The sequence below is a fragment of the Solanum stenotomum genome, chromosome 5 (genome assembly GCF_019186545.1).
Source record: "Solanum stenotomum isolate F172 chromosome 5, ASM1918654v1, whole genome shotgun sequence".
Taxonomy (NCBI): Eukaryota; Viridiplantae; Streptophyta; class Magnoliopsida; order Solanales; family Solanaceae; genus Solanum; species Solanum stenotomum.
In genome coordinates this window covers 61,831,209-61,848,391 of record NC_064286.1, presented here as the reverse complement: position 1 = coordinate 61,848,391, position 17,183 = coordinate 61,831,209, and the positions used below count along the sequence as shown (strand labels likewise).

The 17,183-nt window shown below is 29.6% G+C and overlaps 2 protein-coding genes across 2 annotated transcripts; both read left to right on the top strand.

The window, feature by feature from the left end:
* Positions 1-4,828: 4,828 nt before the first annotated feature.
* On the top strand, positions 4,829-6,183 carry LOC125864593 (F-box/kelch-repeat protein At3g23880-like). The gene has a single exon (XM_049544616.1). The coding sequence runs from the start codon at positions 4,897-4,899 to the stop codon at positions 6,181-6,183; it is 1,287 nt and encodes a 428-aa protein (XP_049400573.1). The 5' UTR covers positions 4,829-4,896.
* Positions 6,184-9,638: 3,455 nt separating this feature from the next.
* Positions 9,639-10,972, top strand: LOC125864592 (F-box/kelch-repeat protein At3g23880-like). Its single transcript, XM_049544615.1, has one exon. It carries the CDS (start codon positions 9,686-9,688, stop codon positions 10,970-10,972), a length of 1,287 nt encoding a protein of 428 aa, XP_049400572.1. The 5' UTR covers positions 9,639-9,685.
* The last annotated feature ends 6,211 nt before the right edge of the window (positions 10,973-17,183 follow it).

Genomic DNA, 17,183 nt, shown 5'->3' with positions numbered 1-17,183 from the left:
GTGGACACACATATACCTTTAAAATACACTATTAAATAATGCAGGAGGTAAAAGGTTATTTTCAAAGTTTGGTATCGTAACAGCAATTTCGATCAAAATTTGGATATATTTCAGACCCTTTTCCCTAATAAATACTACTGATATTTACATTAGTGATTGAATTTGCAAAATGAATATTGAGTTTAGTCAAATTCGTATGTATTAGTAGTGTCAACGTTAATGATCATCTTTGCAGGCACATGAAGGGTTTGCGTATCAAGGTGTCAACGTTAATGATCATCATTCTAATTTATGTGACATTTTCCTTTTTATNTATTTTTTATGTCCACATAGACACATATATACCTTTAAAATACACTATTAAATAGTGCAGGGGGTAAAAGGTTATTTCCAAAGTTTGGTATCGTAATAGCAATTTCGATCAAAATTTGGATATATTTCAGACCCTTTTTCCTAATAAATACTACTAATATTTACATTAGTGATTGAATTTGCAAAATGAATATTGAGTTTAGTCAAATTCGTATGTATTAGTAGTGTCAACGTTAATGATCATCTTTCCAGGCACATGAAGGGTTTGCGTATACATTCAATGTGTCAACGTTAATGATCATCATTCTAATTTATATGACATTTTTCTTTTTATTCTGCTTCAAAAGAATGTCAAATTAAAGGTGCAACATAAATTAATACAAAAAAAATAAATTATTGATTCCTTTCTATTTTAACATTTAACCACATATAGCGATCAATTAAAAATCAAGAAAACTCAACTAAAAGTCGAGAAAACATGTGCACATGATTTTGTGTGTCATTTTATAAGAATTAGTTCTTTAAAAGATATAAAAATAATCTAAGTATGACTAAATAAGCAAATTAAATTAGATTAGAAAAAATCTTAAGTATCACTTTCAATTGATCTTTTCTGCTACTTCCGTGACCCTCACAAGGAAAAAACTAGGTAATATAAGCAAAAAATAATAATAAAAACAATAAATCCTGTATCGGTATTCATGAACAGATATAATACTACCATCTTTTGGTCTAAAATTAAAAAAAGAAGTTTAAGCAACTTACAAATTCAACATATTATTTCCTTTGCTCTGATTACTATATTATATGTTGTTACTGTTTATTTATTTTTTATTCTCAATATAATTTTTTTTATTATTGTATTTCCTGTTCATACTAATTTTCTTATGCTTAATTGGACCGAAGGTCCATTGAAAATAATCAATCACCATATTTACTATTGGATTCAGAACCTAACACATATACATATTTAGCAATATTTCTAGCACATATAACTAGCTTAAGCCAAAGCCTATGGTTCAAATGAACCCATAGCTTGTTGATCGAATACATCGATCACTGCTAGTTGAATTATATCGACTATATTATTACTATTAGACAAGATTCCTAAGTGCTTATAATATAACAACAAAATCCATTTTAAATTGGATATATCTAAATAAAAATTCTTGTGAACAATATTTTAGTGAAGCCATAAATTGTTTATGTTGTTAAATCAGATCTTATAAGATACTCAATATCTAAGAAAATGACTAATTAGTGCCACCCAATCCAGTTCACAAGATATTAGATGAGTACCCAAATATTTGTGGAGATTCTTCAATTTATTTACTAAATCTGCTTAGTTGTTAGTTGGTACACTACTTGGATAGCATTACTAGTTAATTACCCTATTAGAGAAGCATTATAAGTAATTAAGTACTAATTAATTTTCACAACTGTCCTTTTATCCTTCTTTTTTTTTAGAAAATCTGTTTTCTTTCTAAAACTAAGCACATGTCCCTAGAAGACATGTATGTTCTCTGTTAGATTTTTTTTTTCCTTTGATACATACACGATGCAAATCTACATTAATCATATTCTAGATGGTTATTATATAGTATATAAAAGAGAAACCTCTACATACTAAGATCTATAAGAATATCGTGTACCATAAAGGATAAGTTAAGTTTCGAATACGATCATTAATTGTGAGTGAAAAAAATGAGAATGAAATTACTCGTTTCTTAATGAACATTATGTAACACAATTTGAATTAATCACAACTTTAAAGCAAATATTGAATATCGGGCGAAAATTTTTATTGTCCCGAGGTTAAGGGGGGTAATCTTGTCAGTCTTTGTCAAAATTATTTGAAATCAAACTTATTTCTTTATTCATTAGAAAATAGTGAATATATAGGACTCTGTTTCAAGATGGGGTCCAAATATCTTCTCTTTGCTCGATTTTATTTTTAAGTAATAAATAATAAAGATGATATAGTAGAAAATAAATTATACTCTAATTTCTAAATGAATTATCATTATTTTTTTGTTACACTTATTTTAACAAAATGAAAATTCTCAATATTATTTGATACATTAAGTTATTTCCTGCAAAATAAATATAAATTATAGATGAAAATTTAAACAGTAAATTAAAATTTATCATCAATCATATTTAACAAAGAATTAGTAACGAATTATAATTTATTTTTTTTAGATACGAATAATTTAACAACTGATTAATTACGAAGTTTAAGCCATTAGAAGCGAATTTCTGGAAACTAAAATGTGAAATAACATGTTTCGTATATTCAAAATAGACATGGCCTATTAGACTATAATTAGGTCAACGCTATGAATTAAAAGAAGGGATTTATAATATAACATACGTATATTAATATATATAATTTTTTATATATATGATAAGTATACAATTAATATATATTTAGCTAGCGAATATAATTATAAGAGCAACTTTCACATATAGCAAACACAAAATTCCTTTTTTTATGCTATATAGCAAAGTTTGCATAATTGCGCTCCATAGCAAACATAAATATGTATATTTCGCTATACATATACAAAAGAAAACAGTTGTATAATCTGCTTTGGTATACATATACAAAAAGATCAATTGTATAAAGTGAGAGAGGCGAGTGAGCGAGCGAGATCTGGGAGAGGGGAGACAGGGGTAATGAAAATATATGTATATATACAATTTTCACGCATTTTATACATTTGTGTTTTTGTATAAAGTGAGAGAGGCGAGTGAGAGAGCGAGATCTGGGAGAGGGGAATGAAAATATATGTATATATACAATTTTCTCACTTTATACAAACACAAACGCATTTTATACAATTTGCATTTTTTGTATAAAGTGAGAGAGGCGAGTGAGAGAGCGAGATATGGGAGAGTGGCGAGCGAGATCTGGGAGAGGGGAGAGAGGGGAACGAAAATATATGTATATACACAATTTTCTCTCGCTTTATACAAACACAAACGCACTTTATACACTTGCGTTTGTATAAAAAATCAGAGAGGCGAGGGAGAGAACGAGAGTGGCGAGCGAGATTCACCAAGAGAGAGGTGAAATAGCAACAGTTTGCTATGAGGTACAATTAAATCAAACTATATTTATAGCATTTAATTTGAATTAATAGTTTGCTATTATATACAGTTTTCCCTAATTATAATTAGGGCTAACTGACCAATAGAAGGAAGGAAGAAGTGGTGGCCCATTAACAAATCCTATAAACGTTCTTGTTGGATCTGTTATGGGCTTGGAAATTGGGCCTTTTGGTGAAACCAATTTACCAAATAAAACTAGGAAAATGGGCAAATAACACAAATTGCATTAGTTTAGGGTTTAATTATGTATTTTTTCGTGTGTTTTCAATATCACCATTTATGTCAGATTTCAATCCCTAGATACATGTATCCGGCACATGTAGATATATATATTTTGGATATATAAGGTAAGGTCAAAAGTAGGTATAATTTGATCTAGATACATTGTATCCAAGTGGTTTCGCATGTATCTGAGATAGACCGATTCTCTCGATCATCTCTCTCCTATCTCTCTCACCTACCTCTTATCTTGCTCGCCTCTCTCTCTCTCTCTCTCTCTCTCTCTCTCTCTCCATGTATCTGTATTATTAGAAATTAGAATGAATTGTAGCAAAAACACATGTATCTAGGTGTATTTGACTCAGTGGCGGATGCACATTCTAGTCTATGGATGCTTGAACACCCATTACATTTTGGAACCAACACTATTATTTAAAAAAGGAAACCTAGTATTTGTATAAATATGTAAATTGGGCACCCACTTTTTAGTACCAACTTCAAATTAGAAACAGTTAAGCACCCATAACTAAAAAATTCTGGAGTCACGACTAGAAATCTAGTATGAAATGATTAATAATTAGTGAGAAAATATGTTATTATCTATTACGGAGAATTAACAAATTTAGTTGGAATGTTTGTGTAGCAAGACCAATTTTCCTAGAAAAATCGACACAATTATTCCGTCAGATACATGCATCCAAAACACTATTTCTAAAAGGGGTGGTACTGGTGTGTTGTGTGCATTTGTTTCATGGAGTGGGGGGTGGGAGGGTGGGGGGAACTGCTATTCTAAATTCTCTTAATCCTAATTATCTTCCTTAATCTCAGCCTCAAAATCTCCTTTATCTTCTGATCCTGTATTAGTCACTAGATAATCTCAACAACTTTTTAAACTTTTATGCTAAATATTAAACCACTAAATAGGATGAATGATGCAAAAAATCAGAAAACTTCCTAAGATTATTGAATGCCTTATAAATGTCAACAAAACATTAACCAAAGAATGATTAAAGGTCAAATAGATATTAACATCCTAATTAATTGGATTTTAGATTATAGTATACCCCACAACTTCAAAAAATCAACATAAACCAAACAAATCATCAAAGGTCAATGCACATTAACACCCTACTTAAACATTTTCAACATAATAAAAATTTCTCTTTTTCATTTTTATCACATTGTTACAATTACAAATGATCAATTTAGTTTCCAAAACCAAAATTTTTCCTATTTTTTCTAATCATAATCATGAATTCAGATCAATTTGGTCAAGAGACAATGTTTTGTTCCCTTCTCCCAGGGGACATTGTCATAGAAATTCTCTTAAGGCTTCCAATAAAGTCGTTGTCACGATTCAAATCTGTATCAAAACCCTTTTGTTCTTTAATCAAGAACCCTAATTTTATCTCCAAACATTACGCGAAAATTACTCAAGAAACACCACCCCATATCCTAATTATGGGTCGTCATCATAAAACTCTTGAAGTAACGTTACGTTTAATTAATTCCCTAACTATACATCGCGATATCATTACACCTCCTCTTCATTTCCACGTGCCATTTGGCATGACATCTGAAAAAACAAGAATCGTTGGGTCAGCCAACGGTTTAGTATGTCTGAATCTGAATAATCATAATGGTGTCGCGATTGTTATATGGAATCCAGCTATTAAAAAATTCAAACCAGTTCCAAAATCTCCATATGTCTCAACCCTAGGTAAACTCACTATAACGGATTTAGGGTTTGGTTATAACCCTAGAAACAACGATTACATGATCGTTAGACTTCTAAACGTTGCTACGTCTAGAAGGAAGTATGAGGTTGAAATTTACACGTTGAGTACAAATTCTTGGAGAAAAATAACGAGTGATGGACGTGTTTTACTAGTTATACGACCATTCTGGAAGCCAATGGCTCCCGGAATGATCGTAGTAAAAGGTGTAGCTTATTGGGTTGGTGTTGAAGTTAGAAATGAAGAAATGTGTAGTGTTGTTGTTTCTTTAGAAATGAATAGTGAGAAATTGAAATTTATTTTGCCACCAATTGAACATCATGGTATTGTGGTTGACCTAAGGGAAGCAATAACCCTAAGACTTTTTAATTTAAATGAATCATTGGCTTTGATTTATTCAACAAATCTTGAAAAAGTTGATATATGGATGAATAATGGATTTGATTTATGGGTGTTAGATGATAAAATAAAGAGTTGGAGTAAAAAGTTTAAAGTTGAACCAATTCAAGGGTTTTTATTAGAAAGTGGATTTTGGGAAAATTCTAAGGCAATGGTTGCACAAGAGAGAAAAGAAATGCGTTATGATGAAAATGGAGATTATGTTTATACAAAAGGTGAGACTAATTTATATTTGTATGATGTTATTAAAGGTGATTTTGAGATTATTGAAAATCATGAACTACGTGCACCATTTCAAGGTTATAGTTATTTGGAGAGTTTAGTTGATGTGAATGGAGGAGTTGATGTTACAAAGGGGGTTGATTTGTCAAGGTTTTTGGATTTTGATCCTTTACTTTTTTGAATACCCAAATTTATCTTTCGATTAGCCACACACAAATCACTATTCTCTATTATGCGATACTCGAATTCGAGTGTTGAAGGGCCTATTTTAGGGACGCTCCATGTAGGGTTTTTTTTCATATCAAGGACATGAACTCAAGATATCTGATTAAGGTAGAAGGATCCTAATCATTTTTTTCATACTAAGGGTTCGAGCCCAAGACCTTTGATTTAGAAAGAGGGATCCCAACTATCCCACCACAATAGATGTTGGTTCGAAAAGTATTTTTTATTGAAAATACTTTCTAAAATAAGCACATTTAGGAAGCTTCATCAGCATACATATTGTTTTAGTTTAATTGGTGAAATTAAAATTTTATGGACCTTGATGGTTTCAATTAATTTTTACCTTACACTAAGGTAGTTTAGTTTTTATTAGATTTTTTAAGAAAAGGATACATTGTATTGCATAGTTGTTGTATTAAGAATTACTATTGTATTGCTCTATATGAAAAAGAGAGAAAATACGTATAGGTTCAATTGTATTTTTTTTTCAAAGTTTTTTTTTTTTTGGAATTTCAATTTATGATGATTTGTGGAGTTCATAGAAAGAGTTAGTAGAGTTCGATGTTTAAATAATTAAAATTCTAGAAAAATTAAAATAATCATACTCTTTTTTTTTTCTTTTTTGAAAAAAAAAACAGCATGTAATATACGTAATTACCATCATCAACTTTAACGATTTATATCAACATGAGTTGTAATGCAGTGGTAGGACTGTTTCACCCTTAACTAGAGGGATCAGGTTTGAGCCCTGAGTATAAAGATAATCATATTGGGAGCGCCACCTCCAAATGGACTCTACAATACGCAATTCAAATTTAATCAGGGCTTACTATGGTCTCCAAACACTGAGTGAAAAAAATCAAATAAAAAACATTAACGTTATATAATTAAGAAGGCTGCCATGCCAAAATTGAAGCAACTTTTTCCCTCTTTCCCACCATATATCCCTTTTTAACTTCAATTTACTACCAAAATGGCAATATGTCTTAAAAAGTAATTATAAATAGTGTAACTATTCTTAATGTGTAGAATTAAGAAAAAAAGATAATTAATAATCTTTTATTTACATTATCAGTGTATATACAAGTTTAATTCACATATGCACTCATATATAAAGCTAGAAGGTTACCTAAGAATTTAGTCGTATCAGTAAGTTTAGTTCAAAAGTTGAATTAAAATCCCCAATACTAATATTAATATCACTTATTTTAGACTTTAGATCTCATAAAGTTCAAAATCTGGCTCGACTCGTGTTTACACTTTCTCACTATTTATTTAGACTGTTCATTAATTATAAATCTCCTTTAATTAATATCAAGCCTAAAGTACCAATATTCAATTTTTTTCAAGAAGAACAAATCACAAAGTAACAACTTTTTTAAAGAGAAATCTTCTTACTGAAGTACCAAATAGTAATTATTAGAAGTAGTTCTGGATTCTTTTTTCTTTTTGGTTCAATTAAAGTTCTCTAAGATAAAATCATGTATATAATTAAAAACAATAAAATTGTATAAAGTGAGAGAGGCGAGTGAGCGAGCGAGATCTGGGAGAGTGACGAGCGAGATCTAGGAGAGGGGAGAGAGGGGAATGAAAAAATTATGTATATATACAATTTTCACGCATTTTATACATTTGCGTTTTTGTATAAAGTGAGAGAGGCGAGTGAGAGAGCGAGATCTGGGAGAGGGGAACGAAAATATATGTATATATACAATTTTCTCACTTTATACAAACACAAACGCATTTTATACAATTTGCGTTTTTTATATAAAGTGAGAGAGGCAAGTGAGAGAGCGAGATATGGGAGAGTGGCGAGCGAGATCTGGGAGAGGGGAGAGAGGGGAACGAAAATATATGTATATATACAATTTTCTCCTGCTTTATACAAACACAAACGCACTTTATACACTTGCGTTTGTATAAAAAACGAGAGAGGCGAGGGAGAGAACGAGAGTGGAGAGCGAGATTCACCAGGAGAGAGGTGAAATAGCAACAGTTTGCTATGATGTACAATTAAATCAAACTATATTTATAGCATTTAATTTGAATTAATAGTTTGCTATTATATACAGTTTTCCCTAATTATAATTAGGGCTAACTGACCAATAGAAGGAAGGAAGAAGTGGTGGCCCATTAACAAATCCTATAAACGTTCTTGTTGGATCTGTTATGGGCTTGGAAATTGGGCCTTTTGATGAAACCAATTTACCAAATAAAACTAGGAAAATGGGCAAATAACACAAATTGAATTAGTTTAGGGTTTAATTATGTATTTTTTCCTGTGTTTTCAAAATCACCATTTATGTCAGATTTCAATCCCTAGATACATGTATCCGGCACGTGTAGATATATGTATTTTGGATATATAAGGTCAAAAGTAGGTATAATTTGATCTAGATATATTGTATCCAAGTGGTTTCACATGTATCTGAGATAGACCGACTCTCTCGATCATCTCTCTCCTATCTCTCTCACCCACCTCTTATCTTGCTCACCTCTCTCTCTCTCTATGTGTCTGTATTCTTAGAAATTAGAATGAATCATAGCAAAAACACATGTATCTGACTCAGTGGCGGATGCACATTCTAGTCTATGGGTGCTTGAATACCCATTACATTTTGGGGCCAACACTGTTATATATTTAAAAAAGGAAACCTAGTATTTGTATAAATATGTAAATTGGGCACCCAGTTTTAGTACCAACTTCAAATTAGAAATAGTTATGCACCCATAACTAAAAATTTTTGGAGTCACCACTGATCTGACTAGAAATCTGGTATGAAATGATTAATAATTAGTGAGAAAATATGTTATTATCTAATACGGAGAATTAACAAATTTAGTAGGAATGTTTGTGTAGCAAGACCAATTTTCCTAGAAAAATCGACACAATTATTCCGTCAGATACATGTATTCAAAACACTATTTCTAAAAGGGGTGGTACTGGTGTGTTGTGTGCATTTGTTTCATGGAGTGGGAGGGGGGGGACTGCTATTCTAAATTCTCTTAATCCTAATTATCTTCCTTAATCTCAGCCTCAAAATCTCCTTTATCTTCTGATCCTGTATTAGTCACTAGATAATCTCAACAACTTTTTAAACTTTTATGCTAAATATTAAACCACTAAATAGGATGAATGATGCAAAAAATCAGAAAACTTCCTAAGATTATTGAGTGCCTTATAAATGTCAACAAAACATTAACCAAAGAATGATTAAAGGTCAAATAGATATTAACATCCTAATTAATTGGATTTTAGATTATAGTATACCCCACAACTTCAAAAAATCAACATAAACCAAACAAATCATCAAAGGTCAATGCACATTAACACCCTACTTAAACATTTTCAACATAATAAAAATTTCTCTTTTTCATTTTTATCACATTGTTACAATTACAAATGATCAATTTAGTTTCCAAAACCAAAATTTTTCCTATTTTTTCTAATCATAATCATGAATTCAGATCAATTTGGTCAAGAGACAATGTTTTGTTCCCTTCTCCCAGGGGACATTGTCATAGAAATTCTCTTAAGGCTTCCAATAAAGTCGTTGTCACGATTCAAATCTGTATCAAAACCCTTTTGTTCTTTAATCAAGAACCCTAATTTTATCTCCAAACATTACGCGAAAATTACTCAAGAAACACTACCACATATCCTAATTATGGGTCGTCATCATAAAACTCTTGAAGTAACGTTACGTTTAATTAATTCCCTAACTATACATCGCGATATCATTACACCTCCTCTTCATTTCCACGTGCCATTTGGCATGACATCTGAAAAAACAAGAATCGTTGGGTCAGCCAACGGTTTAGTATGTCTGAATCTGAATAATCATAATGGTGTCGCGATTGTTATATGGAATCCAGCTATTAAAAAATTCAAACCAGTTCCAAAATCTCCATATGTCTCAACCCTAGGTAAACTCACTATAACGGATTTAGGGTTTGGTTATAACCCTAGAAACAACGATTACATGATCGTTAGACTTCTAAACGTTGCTACGTCTAGAAGGAAGTATGAGGTTGAAATTTACACGTTGAGTACAAATTCTTGGAGAAAAATAACGAGTGATGGACGTGTTTTACTAGTTATACGACCATTCTGGAAGCCAATGGCTCCCGGAATGATCGTAGTAAAAGGTGTAGCTTATTGGGTTGGTGTTGAAGTTAGAAATGAAGAAATGTGTAGTGTTGTTGTTTCTTTAGAAATGAATAGTGAGAAATTGAAATTTATTTTGCCACCAATTGAACATCATGGTATTGTGGTTGACCTAAGGGAAGCAATAACCCTAAGACTTTTTAATTTAAATGAATCATTGGCTTTGATTTATTCAACAAATCTTGAAAAAGTTGATATATGGATGAATAATGGATTTGATTTATGGGTGTTAGATGATAAAATAAAGAGTTGGAGTAAAAAGTTTAAAGTTGAACCAATTCAAGGGTTTTTATTAGAAAGTGGATTTTGGGAAAATTCTAAGGCAATGGTTGCACAAGAGAGAAAAGAAATGTGTTATGATGAAAATGGAGATTATGTTTATACAAAAGGTGAGACTAATTTATATTTGTATGATGTTATTAAAGGTGATTTTGAGATTATTGAAAATCATGAACTACGTGCACCATTTCAAGGTTATAGTTATTTGGAGAGTTTAGTTGATGTGAATGGAGGAGTTGATGTTACAAAGGAGGTTGATTTGTCAATGTTTTTGAAATTTGATCCTTTACTTTTTTGAGTACCTAAATTTATCTTTCGATTAGCCAAACACAAATCACTATTCTCTGTTGTCTGATACTCGAATTCGAGTGTTGAAGGGCCTATTTTAGGGATGCTCCATGTAGATTTTTTTTTTTCATATCAAAGACATGAACTCGAGATATTTGATTAAGGTAGAAGGATCCTAATCATTTTTTTCATACTAAGGGTTCGAGCCCAAGACCTTTGATTTAGAAAGAGGGATCCCAACTATCCCACCACAATAGATGTTGGTTCGAAAAGTATTTTTTATTGAAAATACTTTCTAAAATAAGCACATTTAGGAAGCTTCATCAGCATACATATTGTTTTAGTTTAATTGGTGAAATTAAAATTTTATGGACCTTGATGGTTTTAATTGATTTTTACCTTACACTAAGGTAGTTTAGTTTTTATTAGATTTTTTAAGAAAAGGATACATTGTATTGCATAGTTGTTGTATTAAGAATTACTATTGTATTGCTCTATATGAAAAAGAGAGAAAATACGTATAGGTTCAATTGTATTTTTTTTCAAAGTTTTTTTTTTGGAATTTCAATTTATGATGATTTGTGGAGTTCATAGAAAGAGTTAGTAGAGTTCGATGTTTAAATAATTAAAGTTCTAGAAAAATTAAAATAATCATACTCTTTTTTTTTTCTTTTTTGAAAAAAAAAACAGCATGTAATATACGTAATTACCATCACCAACTTTAACGATTTATATCAACATGAGTTGCAGTGCAGTGGTAGGACTGTTTCACCCTTAACTAGAGGGATCAAGTTTGAGCCCTGAGTATAAAGATAATCATATTGGGAGCGCCACCTCCAAATGGACTCTACAATACGCAATTCAGATTTAACCAGGGCTTAATATGATCTCCAAACACCGAGTGAAAAAAATCAAATAAAAAACATTAACGTTATATAAGAAGGCTGCCATGCCAAAATTGAAGCAACTTTTTCCCTCTTTCCCACCATATATCCCTTTTCAACTTCAATTTACTACCAAAATGGCAATATATCTTAAAAGGTAATTATAAATAGTGTAACTATTCTTAATGTGTAGAATTAAGAAAAAAAGATAATTAATAATCTTTTATTTACATTATCAGTGTATATACAAGTTTAATTCACATATGACCACATATATAAAGCTAGAAGGTTACCTACGAATTTAGTCGTATAAGTAAGTTTAGTTCAAAAGTTGAATTAAAATCCCCAATACTAATATTAATATAACTATTTTAGTTTTTAGATCTCATAAAGTTCAAAATCTGGCTCGACTCATGTTTACACTTTCTCACTATTTATTTAGACTGTTCATTAATTGTAAATCTCCTATAATTAATTTCAAGCCTAAAGTACCAATATTCAATTTTTTTTCAAGAAGAACAAATCACAAAGTAACAACTTTTTTAAAGAGAAATCTTCTTACTGAAGTACCAAATAGTAATTATTAGAAGTAGTTCTGGATTCTTTTTTCTTTTGGTTCAATTAAAGTTCTCTAAGATAAAAGCATATATATATATATATAATTATTAAAAACAATAAATATTGGATCGATGATAAAGTTATCTTCGTGTGATATATAGATCACGAGTTCAAGTTGTGGAAGCAGTTACTAGTGTTTGTATCAGGGTAGATTGAATATATCACACCTTTTATGGTGCGGTCTTTTCCTTGACCCTTTATGAACATAGAATGTTTTGTGCATCGATTTGTCTTGTTTTTTTTATATACCAATTATTCAAAAGGTCTCCTTATTTTGTACTTTTAATTTGAGCTTCACTACGCGTCTTGGCCATGTGGTTCAAAAGCAATTTATAAATTCACAAACAAAAGTGTGTCTACATACGTTTTTCTATATACATATATACTTCTAAAAGCAATTTAGAAAAGTAATTTTGTAGGATAATTGAAAGTTAATTGGATTACCTTTAGAGAGAATATTAATTTATTGAAGTAGTTTTATGAAACATATCTCTGGTTATTTTTATTTTTGATATTTTTTGTTGAATATTCCAGAAACAAACTATGATTTTAAACTCAAATGAGCTTTAATTAGTAGTTGTACAATATATGATACTAAACGTTTCATTTTCATTTACCCAATTTTGTTAATTAGTGCTAATGTTTTGAGTCTAACGAAAAGAAATGATCTCTTAAAACCAGTTACAATTTGAACGGAAGATTATGACCTTAAATATAGAAAATAATTAATCATTTCGTGCATATTTATATATCGTTCTTATTAAAAATAGACGGTCCTTAATATTTGTCAATTCACAAAATCAATATATAAATGACACTATTCTTCCTATTTTACCCTTGAGAGTTATTAGCCTTGAAAGAATGAATTTGACCAACATAGGAAAACTAAATGATTAATTCATGTTCACTGATCAATTTAATTAATCAAAATAAATTAATTTATGTTCATTTATTGAAAACTCGACTTCAAGAGAATACTAAATAAGTATCAATGGTAAACTTATATAATTTCTTAAAGGATGTGAAATCTAAAATAGTGACATGTAAATAGAAATGGATGAATAATAAAGAACAAAGAAAAATGAAAGGTGAGGTCCCTAGCTATCTTTTGCCAAACAGATCTCCAAGTGGCCCAACTCAAAGAACATTTGCGAATAAAGTCTCATATTAATAATCGAAAAGAAAAATAATGTTAGTGCTCTGAGACTTCGAAAAAAATCATACACGTAGACTTAAATTAAAACGAATAATATCACATTATATGTATTAAGAGTATATTTGAGTTCATTTTAGCACAAAGCTACCAACATGTTGTTAAGGTGACTTTATTATTATCTATATAATTGAGAGATGAATCTTAATATCTTATAGTACATCTATGTATGGGTGATATTTAATTTAAAAAAAAAAGTAACTTACTTTCATTCAAACATTCCTTTTTTAACTTCCAGCAGGAGTACTACTATACTCTCTTTATTACTTTTTTCATTCAAACAACCTTTGTATGTCTTTTTAGGCCACCAAAGAGAGGGGGAAGATTATAAAGCTTTTTTGACTATATATGAAATATGGTAAATTTATATGTTGATCCTCTTGAAAGAAGATAAATTTTTATTTCAGCTTTTGGACCATTTAATTTACTATACACTATCTAGTAAAGTTTCTGTTTTATTATACTTTTACTTTCCATCAATGGTACTCTTCACCAAAAAAATAAAAATGAAGAGAAAAAAATGGCTTTCATGCATACTAGTATATACTTGCATGAAATAAGAAGTCATGAAGTTTGTCAGGCTTTTTGCTTTTATACTTTTTCTCTTTTTCGGAGTAGTCCTCCGTATTATATTACTTGACCTCTGCTGATCTGACATATCTTTTAAGAAAATTTTAATTAAACGTGTATTATGAAACTAATTTCATTAATGATGCTTTGAAACTCTAAATTTGACTACTACTACTGTTACTTTTATACAATAATTATTTAATAATAAAGATAGTATGGAAAAAAAGTAACAAAACTTTCTTAATTTGCTAAAATGAATAAGTAAAATGAAACATCTTTTTTTTAAAAAATATAAAGACTAAATAAAATGAAACAATGGGAGTAGGTTTTACATGATACACTTTGAAATAGAAGAAATATGTAAGTGTTGATTGTGGTGATCTAAACTATGATGAGTTAAAGAGAAGAGTTGGAGACTAGAAATGAAAGTCTCTTTCTCGGATCTATTTTTTTTTTATCACAGTTTGAAACAAAATTAAAATATCGAATGCAACGATATTGAAATATCTGGTACATGCAATTACGATTTGATAGATATACATAAAAAATAAAGAATATTTTTTAATCTTACGAAGATATATTTAAAGTATTCAAATATTCTTTAAAATTTTGTGATTTTAATCATGTATGAGATAGTAATTGTCTTTTAAAGACAAATTTAAAACACATAAATGGAAAGGAGGAGTAATATTCTCTCATTTGTAAAGAGGGCTCAAACAAAGAGGAACAAGTGTATGTGGTTGGAATTTGGAGACATTCCATATTGATAAAAAAAGGTCAATTTATGTCAAGTCATTTGAAATGCTAACATTCTTCTAGGGACCCCAATATATACACAAAACATTCTTTGGGTTTTCTTGAGATCCCACAAGTCACTCTCAAAAGGTATGTAGCAAAAAGCCCACAAAAAAGGAAAAAGAGAACTAGAACAAATCCTTTTTTCTTGGGGAGAGTTTATATTTTTCAAACAAAAAATAAAGGTAAATAAAATTAAAAAAATCCTTTTGGCCAATAAATTTGGCCAGAATGATATTTTACCTATGTTATTTTATCTTTTAAAACATTTTTACCCTTTTAATTGTAATACTTTTTAACTAAAAAATTGAAAAAAGATCAGTTTATTTTAAAATAAAAAATATATTATAGCTTTTTAAAATTTCTAGCCATTTAGCATTACTCAACAAAATTTCTAGATACCCTATTTGGATATCGCTATTTAAGTAGTACTCATTTTCTTTTTATTCTTTATGTATGTCTGAATAATGTTATTTATGTAGTGTCTAAAATTACATCACACAATTGAAGTTCAGACATTTCTATTTGATGTTCATCATGTAAAAATGACTGAATTTCAAACAATAACTGAATGCAGTCCTATATGACTCATGAAGTTTAAGCCAAAATGACTGAAGTTCAATCATATGCGCTTGAAGTTTTGACAAAAATAATTTACTTCAGTCACATATATACTAGAAATTTACCCAAATACTTTTTTTGAAGTTAGGCTTTTAAAAGTATCCCGAAGTGGATAAACTTACAAATTTGTACACAATATGGATATGACTTAAATTGTGGTGTTGCAATCGGCTATCCTTGCATTCCGACTAAAGAAAACAAGGATCTTCACACAAATAATTTAAAAAAAATCGCTAGTTACTAGTCCTAATAGATATACATAATTATACACCTATTATATATGAACTATACACATTAATATATATATAGTATTTTAATTTAAGCGGTTGAATAAGCAACTATATATTCAGTATTTTTAGTACTTTAGGGTTGGAGATTACTAAAAGCATTTTACCAGAAATGATAAGTTGATTTAGGGGTTTATGGGAGGATCTCTCGTTAATTGTGTACAAGAAATACATATTCTATAGTACTATACATTTTTATCCTATAGTTTATTAATTTAATTTGTTGATATCTATTGGTTTTAGCAAAGGTATATGCGTTGGATTCGAAGTGGAATATAGCTCTACTTTATATGATATATCTCACGCTGAAAAAATAAAACCACTAACTTATGGCATGGTCCAAGTTAAAAGTGAAAATCACCTCTACAATCTTACTTATTTATTTTTTTTCACCCGATGTACTCAATTTTACAATTCAACTAATTTAAATTCACGTTGAAAAATTCTGATAGTTTAGAAGTAAATTGTTCGTATCCTTATCTCGAATCAAAATTTCTGACTAAAAATTGATGAGTACGTTTTTATCCCTCAACCACATCCTTTAAACACACCTTATCCATTATTGGACTAATTATATCAAAGTTTGGTACATATACGGTTTAAAATAATTATTCATTTTTCACTAATTAGAAGTTTTGAGTTTGAGTCATCTTGAATATGGAGTCATTTTTGTTAGGAGCGTTCTATTCCTAATACAGGACTTTCCTGCGCAAATGCAAAACTCGGATTAGTGGTCCTTAACAAACAATATTTAATATTTGAATAGATAGATTCAGAATTTAAATTTTATATAAGTTAAACTCAAGATGAGGAATAAAAAGGCTTCAATTAATATAGTAATTTGGCTACTTATTACATGGACACATGTCTAATTAATAATTTATTTATGCATGACACACTTACAATTCGTTCCCAAAAAATATCTATAGCTAATACATTAATTAAAAATAAATAAATATAATATAGACCTAAATATCTACCAATTCAGCTTTTACTTGGTATGTATGCCGTTTAAGAAAGTTTTTTTTAAAATAAATTAAAATAGGTTATAAATATTATATGATAATATATATAAAAATTAAATGGAACAGTGTGACACATAGAAATTAATATTTTTTCAAAAAGTTAACATATAGATATATATATTTTGTAAAGCATTTTTCTTTTTTGAAATTGTTATATTCTTTTTTGCTTTTTAGAAGGGAGAGGTTTGGAGGAATTTCCGTCTTTTTA

Coding starts and splice junctions, on each gene's coding strand:
- LOC125864593 (XM_049544616.1), top strand. CDS start 4,897: ATGAATTCAGATCAATTTGGTCAAGAGACAATGTTTTGTTCCCTTCTC.
- LOC125864592 (XM_049544615.1), top strand. CDS start 9,686: ATGAATTCAGATCAATTTGGTCAAGAGACAATGTTTTGTTCCCTTCTC.